This window comes from Dama dama, chromosome X, assembly GCF_033118175.1.
Source record: "Dama dama isolate Ldn47 chromosome X, ASM3311817v1, whole genome shotgun sequence".
NCBI classification, from domain to species: Eukaryota; Metazoa; Chordata; class Mammalia; order Artiodactyla; family Cervidae; genus Dama; species Dama dama.
The window spans coordinates 117254085-117274745 of record NC_083714.1 but is presented as its reverse complement, the minus strand read 5'-3'; the positions used below and the strand labels follow the sequence as shown (position 1 = coordinate 117274745).

General features: G+C 34.2%; 1 protein-coding gene across 1 annotated transcript in view; it reads left to right on the top strand.

The window, feature by feature from the left end:
* Window positions 1–20661, top strand: part of LOC133052844 (cilia- and flagella-associated protein 47-like) — a 190760-nt gene that overhangs the window by 37252 nt on the left and 132847 nt on the right. Inside the window, exons 7-9 of the mRNA XM_061137676.1 lie at window positions 3626–3767; window positions 15923–16017; window positions 20262–20421. Of these exons, the coding sequence (XP_060993659.1) occupies window positions 3626–3767; window positions 15923–16017; window positions 20262–20421 (397 nt within the window). The remainder of the gene's footprint in view (window positions 1–3625; window positions 3768–15922; window positions 16018–20261; window positions 20422–20661) is intronic.

Here is a 20661-nt window from a genome sequence, read left to right as displayed (position 1 = left end):
TTCAAGTTCTCAGTATCCATGTGTGGCTGTTGGACAGTACAGAACATTTTCATCATCACAGAAAGTTGTATTTGACTGTGCTAGTATGGATCTTTCCTTCTTTTTTATCCTTCCCGTTTCTGCTCTATATTTTCCTGCTTTATATTTTCCCTAAAGCTCTTGGAAATGAGCGAACATTGTTCACTATTTCCACCAACCTTTTTTTTTTTTTTAATCCACCATCCTTTTCTTGCCTTTCAAGGATATGCAACCTTTGGGTAAACATTTCATAGTAGTTATTCTGGATTTACAGCCATTTTTACAGGAAGAAAAAAAATAAACAACCAGAAGTGATAAAATAGAAATGAGACAAAATATAACTGGTTGTTGATAATTAATAATGAGAAATTCCAGGAGAAATAAGATCAAACAAAGTTTTAAGAATTGAAATATGGAAGGGTAGTATTTGTACATGAACTCTATCTTTATTCAGTTTAACCCTTGACATCTGTGTGTTGGTATCACTACAGAAATAGGTTATCATGGGAATGAGTTGCAGGCTCAAAATAAATGAAACATCCATGAAAATAATACATTTTACAGTATTTTTATGCTTTTATAATTCTGTTATAAGAACAGATTATTTACAAAAGATGATGTGATGTGAGATGATATTGGTAATGAGGTGGTCAGTGTCTTAGTCTGTTCAGACTGCTGTAACACAGTACCACAGACTGGGTGATTTATAAGTGACAAAAATTTATTTCTTACCATTCAGGAGGCTGGATATCTTAAGTTTATGGCACCAGCCTATTAGGGTGAGGGCTCCCTTCTGAGTTGCAAACTTCTTGATGTGCCCTCATGGGATGGAAGAGGCTAGGAATCTCTCTGGAGTGTCTTTTATAAGGCACTAATTATAGTTACACGACTCTAATCCCCAGTCATGAGGCCTCATGGCTTAAACACATCCCAAAGCCCCACCTCCTCATTTTATCATTTTTGGGGCTTAGGATTTCAACATATGAATTTGGGGGAGACATTTTCAGACCATAGCAGCCAGGGAGTGTTAAATAAAAACAAAATGAAAGCCCAAGAGTTTTCCTAGTTGGGTAATATGCATGGCAAGCTCTAAGTATACCCTTTTTATTATTAATATTTAGTTCTTATATTAAAAACATTGTTTTACTTCTCTAGGTTCTTGAGACCATCACGTGATGACTATCTGGGTAATTCCTGGAAACCACTGATTGATTTCTCCTTCACATATTTTTAAAAATCATAATTTATTGAGTGGCAATTTCTGTAACATAAAATTAACCATTTGGAATTAATGCAGTGCCTTCACAATGTGGTATAAACACGCCCTCTATCTCATTTCAAAGCATTTCCATCACTCCAAAGTAAAACCTTTTACCCATTAAGTGGTTTCTCCCCATCTCTCTTCCCACCAGCCACTCGCAGCCACCAATCTGCATTCAGTCTCTATGGATTTATCTCTTCTGGATATTTCATGGAAAATCACCTTTCCAAAATTTCCTAAATTTTTCTTGTGTTTATTTGTAGTCACCCTCTCCTCCACTTTCAGTTTAGGGCAAACACTGATCTCATTTTGTTTGTGTAATTTTGTCTTTTCACTTGTATGAATGAAATTATAAAGTATGTTGCCTTATCATTCTGGCTTCTCTCACTTAGAATAATACATTTGAAATCCATCCATATATTTCTGTTTAACAGTAGTTCATTCCAGTTTATTGCTGAAATGTATTTTATTATAGGTATTTACCAGTATTTGTTACCTATTCAGTATTTGGAAGGGATTTGGCTTGGTTTCAGGTTTTCACAATTATGAATAAGGCTACTAAAACATTTCCATGCAGTCTTTTGTATGAAAAAATTTTTGTTTTTCTTTGGTAAGCATCTAGGGTTGGGCATCTCTGAGCCTTATGTTAAGTATATATTTAATTTTCTAAGAATCTGGAAAACTTTCCCCAAGTGACGAGAAAATTTTACATTCCTATCAGCAATTCATAAATGTATTAGGTGCTTGCATCTTTATCAGCATTTGGTAGTATCATTTTTATTTAAGCATTTTGATAGGTGTGAAGTGTTAATCTTCTGTGATTTTAAATTGCATTTTTCTCATGTCTGATGATGTTAAGCATCTTTTTATATGGTAACATGTTGTATGTACATTTTCTTTTCTGAACTCTCTTTTCAAATCTTTTACATAGTTTATCATTGGGTACTTGTTTTTTTCTCTTAATCTTTGTGTGTTGTTTATATATTTAGGATGCAAATTGAATTTTTTCAGAAATAATGTTTTTGACTAGTAATTTTATTTTTCAACATTAACAGAACAAATATTTAAAATTTGATAAAGTACACTTTAATTATTTTTATAGATGATTATTTTGATATTGCACTTAAGAAATATTTTTCTCCTACATTTTCTTCTACAAAGTTTATAGTTTTAGGCTTTATATTTAGGTCTTCAGTCCATTTTGAATTAATAGGAATTATTTCTAATGTCATTTTTTTTTTATTTTTAAGAATTCTATTTGGACTCATGAAAAATAAGCCAAGTCTTATGTTGAAAAAAAATGTACTTTCAGTGTCACAGACAATTTTTTTTGAAACTGTCTTTTTTAAAAAACTACTATTTTGCTAAATCCATAATATCTCATTAGATCTCCTGAACTTATTCATCTGGCGTAACTGAAACTTTGTACCCTTTGACCAACATCTCCCCATATCTTCCTTCCCCCAACCCTTGGCCACCACCATTTACTCTCTGCTTCTGAGTTGACTGTCTTAGATTCCACGTGTAAGTTAGATCATACATTATTTGTGTTTCTATGTGTGGTTTGTTTCATTTAGTATAATGTCCTTCAGCCCCATCCATGTTGTTGCAAATGGCAGGATTTCCTGCTGCTTTTAAAGCTGAGAAATATTCCACTGTATGTGTATATCACCTTTATTTTTTTATCCATTCTTCTTTCATGAATATGTGGGCTATTTCCACATCATGACTATTGTGAATAATGTTTCAGTGAACATAGGAGTGCAGGTAATTCTCTGAGATCCTGATTCCAGTTCCTTTGGGTAAATACCCAAAAGTGATATTGATGGATAATATGTTAGTTCTGGTAACAGTATTGTACTTTATACTTGAAATTTGCTTAGAGGGTGGATCCTAAGTGTTCTTTCTCTCTCTTTCATACATACATACATACACACACACACACACAGTAACTATGTGAGTTGATGGATATATGTTAATAGCCTGATTGTGTTATTTCATTATGTATATCAAATTATCAAGTTGTAAACTTTAAATATATACAATAAAAATTGTATAAAATGAAATAGGTGAAGGGAATAAAGAGATACATACCTCCAATTATAAATAAACCACAGGAATGTAATATTCTATGTGAGGAAAATGGTCAATGACATTGTAATAATTTTGTACGGGGACAATTGATTACTAGACTTATCATGGTGATCGTCTCATAATATATGCAAATATCAAATCACTATGTAGTACACCTGAAACAACATAATAATGTACCCTGTTTTTAAATTCTAAAAGATCACGATTTTTATACCAAAAGTAGCCAGTCATAATGTATTTTTTGTCTAACAGGTGGCAACGTACAACTTTACCATGCAAGTTCGAGTTAATTTCTTTGCAGCTTCAGAACTTGACTCTCACTGTTGTTTCTCAGACTCTAATGTGATTCCAAATACACCACCAGATATTCAACTATGTTATATCCAAGCTACTGGTATGTAATATGGAACATTCAACTGATGTGCGTATTAACATTTATTCTTACATAGCTAAAAGTTTAAAAAGTTATAGCATGATATTCATTTTTAAAAAATAGAAATGCTAGAAAGTAAATTTATTATATGGTTCTTGTGTATGTTTGTGAGTCTGTGAGACTGAATTTTGATAAATAGCATGGATATACTGTCACATGATTTACCTTTGCTTAAAAAGTAGGATGTAATTAAAAACAGAGGTCAGGTTAGTACTTTGTTTTTTGTGTGGGCAATTTAAATGATTATTTCAAAATAGAAATTGTTAAAAGAAAATACATTGGTTATAAAATAAAATGATGAAAATTTTATTTAAGGGAATGTTTTCTCCCAAAGGGATGAGTTACTAAAGAACTAAGTGCAAGTAAAGAAGGATAATTATTTTAAAATTTTGAATTATTTATTGAATATTTATTTATTCATTTTCTTCAGATATTCAAGTGTAAAACTCTGGACCTCTGCAGACTATACTTTTGACTGGCTTAGGCTTGCATTGTATTTTGTGCTTAAGTATTTTTCTTGGAAATTTAAGTCTAGTTTATATTATACTGTATTTTGTTTTTATTGTTCTGAGATTAGTTGTCTTTAATAATAAAATAGTGATCAGTTAATAATTGTACTTGGCACGAAGTTAGAGAAACCTCATTAAAGCAGCATATACACTATAGGGATTTATTTCACTCCCATTTAAAATACAGATAGTAATTCCACAACTGGTAGAGAAGTTCCATGAAATTAAAAATTTATCCCTTGTTTTAAGATATCTTTTCAGATTAGGCAAATTACTTTAATGAAAAAGAAAATATAATTCACTTATTTTATAATTAAAAATTAATGTATCATCATTAAGGAAAATTGGAAAATGTAGAAACACAGAAAACGTCATCTGGAATGTGACTATTTATAATATACCATTATTAATAATTTGGTGTCTCACTCTTCTTTTGTTCCATATTTAGCTTTTATTAGTTTATTTATAGCATAGTGGAGATGTTACCGCCTATGTTAAGATGACATCTGATCACCCGATACAAACTTTATCATTGTCCTAAGTTCTTGTGGGTTTTTTCACTCCAGAAGTTCATTGTCTTGAGTTTTATAATGTTTCCCTAAATTGCTTTCTCGAAAAATGCTTTGCCATTATTTTCCATGTTTCTTTTTCTGACTCCTATTGGTTAGATTTTGTACCTCTTTGATTATAGTGTATATTTTAGTTATTTTATATATTCTCCCTTAGTGTCCTTTCCTCATCTTTTCATTTTATTTCCCAGGACTTTTTTTTTCTGAATTGACTATTTTATGTCTTAAAAAATTATCTTGGTGATTGTATACTAACAGGATTTTCAAACTTTTTTTCTTATTGTTTCTTTACTTATGGAGTTTTTAAAAATGAAAGCAACACTTTTTGTCTGTAATTATATTATAAATTATTTGAGCTTTTCTTCAGTTGAGTACATTGTCTCAATTTTTGCTGAAATATTTTTCTTTTATATCTGTCTCCCTCATGTTGAGGAGTTCCTTAAATGTCAATTGAGTCTTGCCTGTTCTCTTATGTTTCTTAGTGAGTCTCACAGTGTTGGCTTCAGCACCAACTATTATATCTTTTTTTGTGACAAACTGGATGCCAGTAAATGTTTTAATTTAGGGGGGAACCAAAATATTAGTATGTGAGACCTTAATCTTGAGGAACAGTTTCTCCAGAAACTGTTTCTCAAATAATCTGTATTGGGTAGAATATAGCTTTGTATAAGCAAAATTTGTTGTTCAGTCACTCAGTCGTCTCCAACATTTTGCAACCCCATGGACTGCAGCATGCCAGGCTTCCCTGTCCTTCACCATCTCCTGGAGCTTGCTTAAACTCATGTTTGTTAAGTCGGTGATGCCATCCAACCATCTTGTCCTCTGTAGTCCCGTTCTCTTCCTGCCTTCAATCTTTCCCAGCATCAGGGCCTTTTCTAATGAGTTAGCTCTTTGCATCAGGTGGCCAAAGTATTGAAGTTTAAGCTTCAGCATCAAGCCTTCCAATGAATATCAGGACTGATTTCCTTTAGGATGTGCTTGCATTCCAAGGGACTCTCAAGAGCCTTCTCTGACACCACAGTTCAAAAGTATCAATTCTTTATCTAATTGATAAAATAGAGATAAATTTCTCTTATATCAATTTATCTAATTGATAAGTGAAATAGAGATCACTAAATGGTGTTATAATATGGCAAAAGAGTGATTTGTTTTAAAAGATACAACCAGTCTATTATTTTCACTGTTAATCCTCAATTGCCAATTTGAAAATAGGCAGAATATCTTAGCCATTTCTTGTATATGGGCCACCCATTGTCTTTTCCTAAGATTTCTCATGACAAGAGTTTGGGGTAACACAGTGATGGAAATTATCTGTGCCTTTCTCTTATTCTACATATCCTGACTTCCTGCCAAGGCATCTATTAATTCCACTGGTAAAATAAAATTGCTTGTAAGATATGTGAGTTTTTGCATCAGAAATTGGTTTCTTTCCAGGGAATTATATTGACATAAACATGTAAGATTCTTTAGTTTTCATTAAGGATTATAAACATCCTCAAGGTAAGTTTCAAAAAGTATAGATTTTTCAGCTCTGGTTTCTGGTTCAGCATATAAGAAACTTAGAAGTTTCCATCCTTACAGCAAGTTAAAAAGCTAAGCAAACTGAAAAATAAACAGATCTTCTTAGATCTATAAGAAAAGTGAGGTCACAGGGCAAACTCATGCCTCTGAAAATGGAGAGACTCATGGGCAAATACAGAGAATCACAACTTATTGAATGGAACAGAAACTCCAAAGTAGAAGTTCCTTTGGGAATCAATGCCTGGATAAGGAAGCCTGTACTGTAACTGTGAATTGCTGGAAGTTCAGCATGAACAAGTCTGAAAGCAACAGTCTCTATGGGGCCCCAGTCATACTCCATGGGGCCCCTTTCATACTTTTGTGAATTTTACCTCTAGGAGCTTAACTTGATTCTCTTAAGTGATTATGAGAGAAAAATACTCTCATATTTCTGGCAAGGGTGAGGAAAAGGAATTCTGAAATATGCCAAAGCATTCTGTTCTGCTTAACAAGGTCTGCCCTCTGGAGAAACTTGTTGACCAGATCTTTCTGGGGTTTTATCAGAAACCCCCTGATCTCAGGGAAGGGAAATATCCAACTGCAGTCTCCTCTAACCCTCTCTGTGCGAGAGAAGAAATATTAATAATCAACTCAGCCCACTCTAACCATTTAGTCCCAAACTGGTAGTGGTGGCGTGCAGATTGAGAAAGACATGTAAAGTTCATATTCTAGAGACATGGATTCACCAAAAGACTGAGATCTAATCATAGGATTATAGAATGTTTCTGCCTCCCACAACTTACTACTACATTACTAAAGGTCTGTTTACAGCAGTTCCTTTACCCAGTACATCATATCTAAGCATCAAGGAAAAATGTATAAGACATACGAAAAAGTGAAAAATGCAGTTTTCAGAGACAGAACAAGAGTTGAAAATCAGATGCGGTTATGGCATAGATGTTGGAATTATCATATTGGGAATTTAAAATAACTAGTATGCTTGGGCCTCTAATGGATAAAGTAGACACCATGCAGGAACAGATGGGCAATATAAGCAAAGAGATTAAAATTCTCAGAAAGATCCAGAATGAATGCTGTGGAGCAAAAACAGTGGAACAAAAATGAAGAATCTCATGAGTAGGATTATTAGTGGACTGGATGTGGCTGGGGAAAGACTGTCTGAGCTTGAGAATATCTCAATAGATATCTCCAAAGGAAAGCAAATGTTAAAAAAAAAATGACTGAAAAAAGGAGAAAAAAGAACAGACTGAGTACTGTGGGACAACTACAAAATATTAATATGTGCATACCTGAAATACCAGAGGGAGAAGAAAAAGAAAATAACAAGAAATATTGGAAACATAATGACTGAGAATTTCCTCCAAATTAATATCAGACACCACGCCATAATCCAAGAAGCTCAGAGAATACCATATATGATGAATAGCAAAAAAAAAAAAAAAAAAAAAAGGCATATTACTTTCAAACTGCAAAAAAAATCAAAGATTGAAAAAATCCTCAGGATGCATGCACCTCAGTGTTCATTGCAGCACTGTTTACAATAGCCAGGACATGGAAGCAACCTCAGTGTTTATCAACAGGGGAAGGGATATAAAAGATGTGCGATATATATATATATGCACAATGGTATATTACCCAGCCATAAAAGGAGCAAAAGAATGCCATTTATAGTGACATGGATGGCCCTAGAGATTTTCATAGAGTGAAGTGAGTCAGAAAGAGAAAGACATATTGTATAATTTAATTGATATGTAGAGTCTAGAAAAATGGTACAGATGAACTTACTTGTAAAGTAGAAATGAATAGAGTCACAGATGTAGAAAACAAACTTACAGTTACGAAGGTGGAAACAGGGACTAAGATGAATTGGGAGACTGAAATTGACTAAATAGACTAAAATAGACAACTGTTGAGAACGTGCTGTGTAGCACAGGGAACCCTACTCAGTTCTCTGTTGTATCCTGGATGGGAAGGGAATCTAAAACAGAGTGGATATATGTATATAACTCTTTCACTTTGCTGAATAGCAGAAGCTAACACAATACTGTAAAGTAACTATACTCCATAAAAATTAATTTTATAAAAGTAGAAAGTAATTCAGAGGAAAAGACACCTTAATATACAGAGGAGCAAAGATAAAAGTTACATGTGACTTCTCCTGAGAAGCTATGCAAACGAAAAGAGAATGGAGGGAAATATATAAAGTGTTGAGAGACAGAAAAATACCAACCTAGAATTCTGTACCTTGAGAAATTATCATTCAAAAGTAAAGGAAAATTAAAGCCTTTTACAAACAAACAACACTTGAGGGGATCTGTTGCCAAAAGACTGGTCTTGAAAGACATTTTTTTTAATTAATAAATTTAGTTTAATTAGAGGCTAATTACTTTGCAATATTTTGGTTTTTGCCATACATTGACATGAGTCAGCCACAGGTGTTAAAAAGTTCTTTAGTGGGAAGAAAAATGATATAGGTGAAAAACTTGGATCTGTAAAAGAAAAGAGCACTGGAAATAAAGGTAAAAGAAGAGTTTTTATTTTTCATATTCTTAATCTAACATTTGAGTTTATTCAGTATAATAATAGCAGCAGTGTATTATTTCTATATATGCTTATGTATACTTATACATAAGTGAAATTAATGACAATAATGAAACAAGCAGTGGTAGAGAGGGGTTAGAATTATTTTGTTATTAAAATGTCCTTGTAGATAAAGACAAATGCTCTGATATCACTTGCATATGGAATATAAAAATAAATAAATATATATTTAAAAAAAATAGAAACAGACTCACATATATAGAGAACGAACTAGTGATTACCAGTGGGGAGGGGCGAGGTAGAGATATAGGGGTATCTCATGTATGCAAGTCTGGTTCACATTCAAAACTCAATTAACCAGTTTTCTTATCAGTAAAAAAGGACAATTGGTAGCTTCCTTATGTACTTGGCAAAGTGGAAAGCACTATGGAAAGCACTAGTGAAGTAGAAGGTATACTTTAAATTAGCAAACTGTAACTTAAACCAAGGAAATTATAAATATTATAGATACAGCCCCCAACTATCAGTTTTCTCTGTTAAGAATATTCCCTAGGAATTTATTCTAGGAAAGCAAACAAAGGAATATATAAAGATATTCATCAGAACATTCCCGATGATGGTGAAATACTGGGAGTAGCCTAAATGTCCAGCAATAGGGGATTGGCTGATTAGGTTATTCTTTACTATGTTAAGGAATGTTATACCTCTATGAAAATTCATGGTATCTTGTTAAGTAAGAAAAAGTGAAGATTAGAAAACCTATGGTTGTATGGCCCTACTTTTGGGTTATGTCAAAATATATATAAGAAAAATTATATGTAGACAAAACATGAACAGTAATGGTTACTGAGTGGATATAGTATAGGTAATTTGGGGGGGGGTGATTTTTATGTTCTTACAGTTTTCTTTATAAAGAACATGCAATTAAGTTATTAGAAAAAAACTCAATGTAATCCATGACATTAATGGATTTCCCCAGTTGCTCAGTGGTAAAGAACAGTTCTATGAAGTCAAATCCCTGTGAAGTCAAATCCCTTATGACTATACAGTGGAAGTGAGAAATAGATTTAAGGGACTAGATCTGATAGAGTGCCTACTGAACTATGGACGCAGATTCATGACATTGTACAGGAGACAGGAATCAAGACCATCCCCAAGACAAAGAAATGCAAAAAAGCAAAATGGCTGTCTGAGGAGGCCTTACAAATAGCTGTGAAAGGAAGGGAAGTGAAAAGCAAAGGAGAAAAGGAAAGATATTCCCATTTGAATGCAGAGTTCCAAAGAATAGCAAGGAGAGACAAGAAAGCCTTCCTCAGTGATCAGTGCAAAGAAATAGAGGAAAACAACAGAATGGGAAAGACTGGAGATCTCTTCAAGAAAATTAGAGATACCAAGGGAACATTTCATGCAAAGATGGCCTCAATAAAGGACAGAAATGGTAGGGACCTAACAGAAGCAGAAGATATTAAGAAGAGGTGGCAAGAATACACAGAAGAACTGTACAAAAAAGATCTTCATGACCCAGATAATCACAATGGTGTGATCACTCACCTAGAGCCAGACATCCTGGAATGTGAAGTTAAATGGGCCTTAGGAAGCATCACTACGAACAAAGCTAGTGGAGGTGATGGAATTCCAGTTGAGCTATTTCAAATCCTAAAAGATGATGCTGTGAAAGTGCTACACTCAATATGTCAGCAAATTTGGAAAACTCAGCAGTGGCCACAGGACTGGAAAAGGTCAGTTTTCATTCCAATCTCAAAGAAAGGCAATGCCAAAGAATGCTCAAACTACTGCACAATTGCACTCATCTTACACGCTAGTAAAGTAATGTTTAAAATTCTCCAAGCCAGGCTTCAGTAATGCATGAACCGTGAACTTCCAGATGTTCAAGCTCATTTTAGAAAAGGCAGAGGAACCAGAGATCAAATTGCCAACATCTGATGGATCATCAAAAGAGCAAGAGAGTTCCAGAAAAACATCTATTTCTGCTTTATTGACTATGCCAAAGCTGTTGACTGTGTGGATCACAATAAACTGTGGAAAATTCTGAAAGAGATGGGAATACCAGACCACCTGACCTGCCTCTTGAGAAATCTGTATGCAGGTCAGGAAGCAACAGCTAGAACTGGACATGGAACAACAGACTGGTTCCAAATAGGAAAAGGAGTACGTTAAGGCTGTATATTGTCACCCTGCTTATTTAACTTATATGCAGAGTACATCATGAGAAACGCTGGGCTGGAGGAAGCACAGGCTGGGATCAAGATTGCCGGGGGAAATATCAATAACCTCAGATATGCAGATGACATTAACCTTATGGAAGAAAGTAAAAAAGAACTAAAAGAGCTTCTTGATGAAGGTGAAAGAGGGGAATAAAAAGTTGGCTTAAAGCTCAACATTCAGAAAACTAAGATCTTGGCATCTGGTCCCATCACTTCATGGCAAATAGATGGGGAAACAGTGGCTGAGTTTCTTTTTCTGGGCTCCAAAATCACTGCGGATGGTGACTGCAGCTATGAAATTAAAAGACGCTTACTCCTTGGAAGGAAAGTTATGACCAACCTAGACAGCATATTGAAAAGCAGAGACATTACTTTGTCAACAAAGGTCCATCTAGTCAAGGCTATGGTTTTTCCAGTGGTCATGTATGGATGTGAGAGTTGGACTATAAAAAAAGCTGAGCACTGAAGAATTGATGCTTTTGCACTGTGTTGTTGGAGAAGACTCTTGAGAGTCCCTTGGACTGCAAGGAGATCCAACCAGTCCATCCTAAGGGAAATCAGTCCTGACTATTCATTGGAAGGACTTATGCTGAAGCTGAAGCTCCAATACTTTGGCCACCTGATGTGAAGAGCTGACTCATTGGAAAAGATCCTGATGCTGGGAAAGATTGAGGGCAGGAGGAGAAGGGGATGACAGAGGATGAGATGGTTGGATGGCATCACTGACTCAATGGACATGGGTTTGGGTGAACTCCAGGAGTTGGTGATGGACAGAGAGGCCTGGAATGCTGTGGTTCATGGGGTCGCAAAGAGTTAGACACGACTGAGTGACTGAACTGAACAGTTTTCTTTATAAAGAACTTACAACTGAGTTATTCGAAAACAACTCAATGTATTCCATCACATTAATGGGTTTTCCTTGTTGCTCAGTGGTAAAGAATCCACCTGCAATGCTGGAGACACAGGAGATGCAGATTTGATCCCTGCATCAGGAATATCTGCTAGAGAGCAGCATGGTAACCCACTTCAGTATTCTTGCCTGGAAAATTCCATGGACAGAGGAGCCTGGCAGGCTACAGTCCATGGGTTCACAAAGAATTGAATACAACTGAAGTGACTAAGCATGCATGCATGCATCACATTAATAGCCTAAAGAAGAAAATGCCATATGTTCATATCAATAAATGCAGGGAAAAAAAGCATTTTACAAAATCCATTACCCATAAAAAAAGAAAAAAAAAACAGTAAATGAGTGATGGAAGGGAGCTTTCTCAGGTTGATAAAAAAGATCTACATAAAAAACCTCACAAATAACATTCTTTTTTTAATATTGAAGTATAGTTGGTTAACAGTTGTGTCTTAGTTGCATGGGTACAGCAAAATGATTCAGTTAGACATGTATCTATATTCTTTTTCAAATTCTTTTCCCAATTAGGTTGTTACAGAATATTGAGCAGAGTTCCCTGTACTATACAGTAGGTCCTTGTTTGTTATCCATTTTAAATGTAGCTTGAAGCTTTCTCATTAAGATCAGAAACCAGGCTAGGCTATCCTCTCTCACCCCTCTTTCTCAGCATTGTATAAGAAGACCTAGGTATTGTAATAAGACAGAAAAAGGAGTTGAAAGCTATACAGATTGGGAAGGAAGAACTAAAAACTGCCTTTTAGTTCACAGATGACATGATTGTCTGTAGAAAATCTGAGTCAATTAAAAAAAAAATCTCATGGAACTAGTAAGCTATTATAATAAGGTTTCAGGATACAGGTTACTAAACAAAAGTCAGTTGCTTTTCTCTATGCATGCCCAGTCATTCAGTCATGTCTAACTCTTTGCAACCCCATGGACTGTAGCCCACCAGAGTCCTCTGTTCATTTGATTTTTCAGGCAAGAATACTCGTGTGGGTTGTCATTTCCTCCTCCAAGGGATCTTCCTGACCCAGGGATCAAACTGACGTCTCTTGGGTCTCCTGCATGGCAGGCAGATTCTTTACCATTGAGCCACCTGGGAATATAAGTAGTGAGAAATGGAATTTAAAATTAAATACAAAATACCATTTACATTAGCACCCAACAAAAATGAAGTACTTAGGTATAAATCAAACAATATAGTTACAGATCTATAAGAGGACTGCAAAACTCTGGTGAAAGATATCAAAGGAGAATTAAATGGAGCAATGATTCTGTGTTAATGCATGGGAAGACTCAATATTGTCATGTTGACAGTTCTTCCCAACTTGATCTAGAGATTCAATGCATTCCCAGTCAAAATCTCAGCGAGTTATTTTGTGGATATTGACAGACATATTGATTCAAAGTTTATATGAAAAGAGAGAAGACCCATAATGACCAGTGTGGTATTGAAGGAACGGAACAAAGAAGACAGACACTACCTGACTTCAACACTTACTACAATGGTGCAGTAATCAAGAGAGTTTATTGACAAAGCTAGACAAATAGATCAATGGAACAGGAAAGAGAGCCCAGAAACAGCCCCACATAAATATAGTAAGCTCATCTTTGACAAAGGAACAGAGGCAATACAACTCAGAATAAATAGTCTTTTTTAAAGAATGTAACTGAAAAATTGGACATCCACAAATTTTAAAAAAATAAACCTAGATACAGATTTTATATACTTCACAAAAATTAACTCAAAATGATTACAAACCTAAATGTAAAAGGCAAAACTATAAAACTCATAGAAGATAACATAGGAAAACATCCCTAAAGTGACCTTGGGTTTGGCAGTGACCTTTTAGTTACAAGAAAAAAGATATGATCTGTAAAAGAAAGAATTAATAAGCTAGACCTTATAATGATAAAAATGTCTGCTCTGCAAAATATGCTATCAAGATACCAAAATGAAAAGCCACTGACTGGAAGAAAATATTTGCAAAAGGCATATCTAATAAAGAACTATTACCCAAAATAAAGAACTCTTTAAATTCAACAGTAAGGATAACAAACCATTTGAAACCTGGGCCAATGATATGAGCATACAACTTACCAATGGCAATACACTGAAGGTAGATAAGCATATGAAAAAATACTCCACATTATATGTTATCAAGGAAATTAAAATTAAAACAACAGTAAGATAGCACTATGCATCTATTAGAATGACCAAAATACAGAGCATTGACAAAGCTAAATGCTGATGAGGATGTGGACAATAGGAACTGGTGTGAATGCAGTTGCTAGTGAGATTGCATTGCTGATGAAATTGAAAGATGGTACTACTACTTTGGAAAACAGTTGGTCATTTGATGGTTTTTTTCCAATGCTTAACATATTCTTACCATACAGTGTGGCAGATTGCTGTCTGTATTTACCCAAATGAGTTGAAAACTCATATTTACACAAAAATGTGCATGTAAGTTTTTATGGCAACTTTGTTCATCATTCCCAAAACTTGGAAGCAACCAAGGTGTTCTTCAGTAGCTGAATGGGTAAACTGTGGTATTGAGTTGGCCAAAAAGTTGTTAGAATTTTTCCGGACAATGGAATATTATTTAGCACTAAAAAGAAATGAGCTATCAGGTCATGAAAAGACATGGATGAACCTTAAATGTATAGTACTGAGTGAAATAATCTAATCTCACAAGACTATGTGCTGTATCATTCCAACTATATGACATTCTGGAAAATGTAAAACCATGGAGGGCTATAAAAAGATCAGTGGCTTCCAAGGGTTGTGAGTAGAAAGAGACAAATAGGTAGACCACAGAGGATTTGGGGGGGGGCAGTGAATATCCTCTGTATGAAACAGTAATGCTGGATGTCATTATACATTTGTTCAAACCTATAGAATGTACAACACTATGAATGACCCCTAATGTAAACAGTGAACATTAGGTTATGATAACGTATCATTACAGGTTCCTGTATAATGAATGTACCACTGTGGTAGAGGATGTTGATAATGTAAGAGGCTGTGTGTGTGTGGCAGTGGGGAGGGGGATATAAGGGATATCTCTCTATTTTCTGCACAATTCTGTGAACTAAAATTACTCTAACAATCTATTTAAAAATATAAGATTTTCCAGCAGATAATAATTCCTTCTCTAATGTATTTTTATAGATAATTGTATTTCTGATCTTCCATAGAATAACCATTTTCTCCCTAGAGCTTTGTGTTTCATGTATAAAATGCTTCATGATATGCCATATATATATTTTCCCTTTAATACAATAATTTTTATTTCTATATTTCTTTTCACTTCTCTACTTCTGCATTGGTCAAACTTTACAATGGAGATCATTTTAATTTTGTCTACCTTTTTCCCTGAGATCAATATTTAGTATATTTTATGTTCTTTTATTGTCTCAAGGGTACATTTTATATTTACTTGTAATTAACTACCATTACAAAATTGGAACTTATGATAATCCAAGTTATTCCTGAAATGTCTTTAAAAATAATTTTGTTTCCTGGCTGGAAATATAGCAATAGGTAGAAAATTTAAGGTAAAGTAAGAATTATCTGTGAGCTTATGTCATTATTATTTTAACAGTATGTTCCCTGGTGACTCAGATGGTAAAGAATATGCCTGCCAATGCAGGAGGTGTGGGTTTGATCCCTGAGTCGGGAAGATCCCCTGGAGAAGGGAATGGCTACCTACCCCATTTTTCTTCCCTGGAGAATTCCATGGACAGAGGATCCTGGCAGGATCCAGTCCTTGAGGTTGCAAAGAGTCAGACACGACTGAGCAACTAACACTTTCACTTTACTTTTACTTTCCTTTTGCAGTGTTGCAAGCACCACTGACATTATCCAGCACTTATTTTATCTTTGAAATCCCATTACATAATCTGGATCCTAATGGCAGGGTAACAAAAACTCAGGTATGTATAGAGAATTGATGCAGTTTACAATTTTTTTTTTCTGATTATGGTTTTTCACTTATTAAGATGATTATTCTGAAGCCTGTGTTATAAGAATATGTGTGTGTGTGTGTGTGTGTGTGTGTGTAGAGCATATTTCTCATAAGTAATAAACTATATAAACACATATAAAGCCATTTATATATTTATATTTTAATATAAAGCTAAAATATAAAATAAATTGAATGGTTATCTGTCTTATACAAATGGAAGCTATGGTTAAAATTCACATGAAATACATTTCATACAGGTGAGGAAATTAATTGAGAGGAAATAATATAAATTGAAAAAGTCCAGATATATAATACAGTCACTTCTATGATAATCTGCTCTTTTTTTTCTTATTAGATATTTCTGCCTTTCTTCTAATTATGAATCCATCTGAAAAGATAAAGACATGCATAAGAAAGAAGCTCAGGATACATTGTAGAAATTTGTATTTGTAGTGTTCCTTTTTTGTCTTCTATATCCCTTTTCCTGCATTTGTGAATAGAATCCTTTATATTGTAAAAGACACTTTGCTGATGTATAATGTAATTAAGATGAATGATCCTGAGCATGAGGGGTTATCTGAGATTATGCAGGTGGCCCCAGTCTTATCACATGAGAAGTTATAAACAGAGAACTTCTTGACTGTGGTCAGAAGTTGTGATGACAGAAGAGAAGTCAGAGAGATGTCATGTTGCTGGTGCAAGGAGGCCACCAGCCAAATACATCTGAACTGAGAATGGCAGGAAAACAGATTCTTCTCTAGAGTCTGGAAAGTATCATAGTTCCTCTATGATTTTAGTCTTGTGATTTTAGTCTTCTTGATTTTAGTGCAGTGATATTTGCATTGACCTTCTAATCAATAAGACTCTAATGTGACACATTTGTGTTGTTTTAAACCACTGTGGTAATTTGTTGTGGAAGCAATAAAAAACCTAAAGTAAGCTATATTAGCATCACACAGAATTAGCTATAACTATTAGAGAAAATTGAAATAAGAATTGGTTAAAATTGGTTGCTTCTGGGAAACAGGACTGTTGATGAGGAAGAGTTGAGTGGGCCAACTTTTTGATAAGTATATTTTCACTATTTGTATAAACTATGTACATGTATCATTATGATGACTTTATAAAGAAAAATAACACAATACTACATATACTTGGAGAAGGAAATGGCAGCCTACTCCAGTGTTCTTGCCTGGTATATCCCATGGACAGAGGAGCCTGGGGGCCTGCAGTCCATGGGGTCCTGAGAGTCGGACATGACTTAGCGACTAAACCACCACATATACTAAATTAATTAACCAATGTTTCTTCCTTGATGAATGGATCAGTTCTATTATTAAGATAGGATATAGAAAGAAGTAGATTGTATTTTGGAGATACCATTTCCTCAAATTCAGAATGAGAAAAATGAGGCATTCACATAACTAGTATGATACCATGCCCACCTTCTGTGTTAAGAAAAGAAAAAAAAGACGTTTTCTTTACAAGGTGCAAAGGAACTTCCTTACAGAGTACACAAATATTAGAACTAAATAGATGTCTCAGTATATACAGACATCTGGGAATAAAATTGACTCATTTTAAAAATCCTGATTATTTTAAATCAATCATGCTTTGAAAGAAACAAAGTATGCCATTTTATTGTGGTGATGATTACATGGATCATTCTACACTCTTCAAATTTTGAAGAACAGGGTTTTTAAAAACCTGGTTGAGGTTTTATTTTCATAATGACTAGCACTGGAAAGATGAGTCTGCATACAGGTCATGTACATAGCTCCCAGAGTCACAGGAACTTCACAAAGACAGTGCAGAGAGGTTTGGCATACACTTTACACAACTTTCCCTAGTGTTAACACCTTATACAACCAGAAAACATTTTTTTAACACTAACAAATTAGCATTAGTAAAATATTATTAGCTAAACAACAGACTCTATTCAGATTTCACCAGTTACTCACTAAGGGTCTTTTACTGCCCAGGGTCCAATCCAGCATACCATGTGGCATTAAGTCTCTTCTATTACATGATGGGTTCTCAGTGTTGCTAATATTTTATGACCTTGTTAATTTTAAAGAATACTGATCTGGTAGTTTTTTTCAGAATGTTCTTTAATTTTGGTTTGTCTTATATTTTTCACCTGACTGGTCTCCGTCCTTATTTTCTATGGACTTTGGGGAAGAATGTCACATAGGTGAAATGTTCATTTTGTCACATCATGTGAAAGGAGTACATGTTATCAATAAACACACCGTGTTTATTGTAAAGCTGGAGAAGCTATTTTCCCCCTTTGCACACTCTATACTGTGGAAGTGAGTCATCAGTTTCAGCCCACACTCAAGGGGTGGGGGTCAAGCTCCACCTTCTGGAGGGGACATTTACGTATATTGTTTAGAATTTTTCTGTAATAAAGATTATTCCCTTCCTCCCTCCCTTTATTTATTTATTTGTCAGTATGAACCCACATATATGTATTTCCTATTCTCAGTTTTAATCCAGTGTTCATTTTTGTTTATGCTGCTAAAATTGTTCCAGCTTTGGCTATTAGGACATCTTTTAGATTGACCCTTTGACCTACTCTTGTTCTTATGATTTTTAAACATTTCTCTTACTTTCTATGACTACAGAATGGTCCAGGGTCACTTTTATTTTAGTTGTTCTAGCTCCTGAGTCAACATTTTCTCCAAGAAACCTCAGTATCTTTTATGGGAGAGCGGTATTTAGAAAACAAGGTCTATATACAAGGTGTGCTAGCTGCTTCTGTGGTGTCACATGTTCTAGGTCCTTTTGGCAGATAGTGCCAGGAAATATTTGTATGTGTAAAAATCCATGAATACACATATATCGGTAGCTTTTCTATCTACCTGCCTATCATCTATTTATATCTACCTTTTCCTGTCTACCTGTCTATCTAAACATGACTTTTAACTGATAGTTCTTACTCTAATCCTACACAACAAGGTTCATTCCATCTTTCTCCCTTGTTCATTTTTAACTCTTCTCTGACAATGAGAAGTCTGACTGTCTTATTTATAATATATTTACTTATTTTTTAACCCTGGTGTACTTAGTAAAGAAGTGTCAGGATTTTTAACCTGTACTCTGTTAGAATTATTAACATATTTTCCAACTAGAGTACAGTGTTCATAAAGAGTATCTTTTTGTCTTTAGCTTTATATAGTTTCCAGTCAAAACACAGTTTTCCAGAATTACGTAAGCCATTCTTTACCCAGTACCTTCAGTGAGGTTATATCATATGTTTGTGATATAATTTGTCACAGTCTACAATCCATCCTGGGATCCCTAACATCTTGGTTTATTGCTTTTAATTTTCATGTCTTTAAGTTCACTCCTTTGCAGTATATAATTGCTTGGGTCTTGGAAATTGTATAGAAGGGTTTACCACTTCAGTGCCATATAGAACAGTTTTATTATACTGAAAAATCTCTCTATAACCCCTTGGCAATTAACTACTTCTCCTTCCACCAACATTTGGCAGCAATTGGTTTTATTTTTCATCCACAAGATTTTGCATTTCCAGACTGACAGGTAATTTAAGTATACAATGTGTAGAGATTTGCATTCAGCATCTTTCACTTAAAATTAAGTAAATATGTAATACTCACTTATGTTTTTACTTGAATTAATATTTTACTTATTTTATCATTGAATTTTATCCTATTTTATGGCTGTACTACAGTTTGTTTATGCATTCATTTGTTGATAGAAATCATGTTTGTTTCGACTTCCAGGGGTTGGTGATTATGAACAAAGCTATTGTAAACATTCACATGCAGATTTTTGTATAAACATAAATTTTCAATTTACTTAGGAAAATAATTAAGACTAGGTTTACTGGATCATTTGATAAGTGTATATTTAGCATTATAAGAAGCTGTCAAACTGTCTTCCAACATGACTGTACCAATTTGCATTCTACCATCATGAATGAAGGTTCTTGTTACTCTGCATCTTTCCTAACTAGCATAGCTCCTTTGAGTACTTTCATAGTTGTTAACAGGCTCTGAACATATTCATGTACCTCTTTGTTTGCCTAACGTTCACTTTTAAAACATTTTTTCTGTGATTACCACTTTTAATTGCTTACTTTGTGTGTAGGACCATCAAGTTGCTATGGCAATACAAACTAAATTTCATATTGCATATTGTAATCTTTATAAATTTCTTCTTTTATTTTTTATGTATGAACAGAATCTGGTCTTACATAATACTTCAAGAAAAAATGTAGAGTGGAATTTGGATATTAGAAATACTGATAAACTTTTCAAAGATGGTATATTCAAATTTAGCACACTCAGTGGAACTCTGCGACCAAATGAAGAGTGTAATGTTGCTGTAAATTTCTCTCCAAGTAAGTACTTTTTTCCTGTATTTGTTGTTATTTCTCTATCAGTTTATCATTCACGTATTTTATTTTACTATGTATATGAAACTTTATATTATTATATGTACTTAAAACAGTTTTAAGAAATTTCTTACTAAAATTTTGTAGTAACTATCATTATAAATGACTCCCTGTGATCCTTTCCTCCTGGTGTTCATGCTGTTATATACTCCCCTCCTACATCAAATAAGGTTAATATATGGCTTG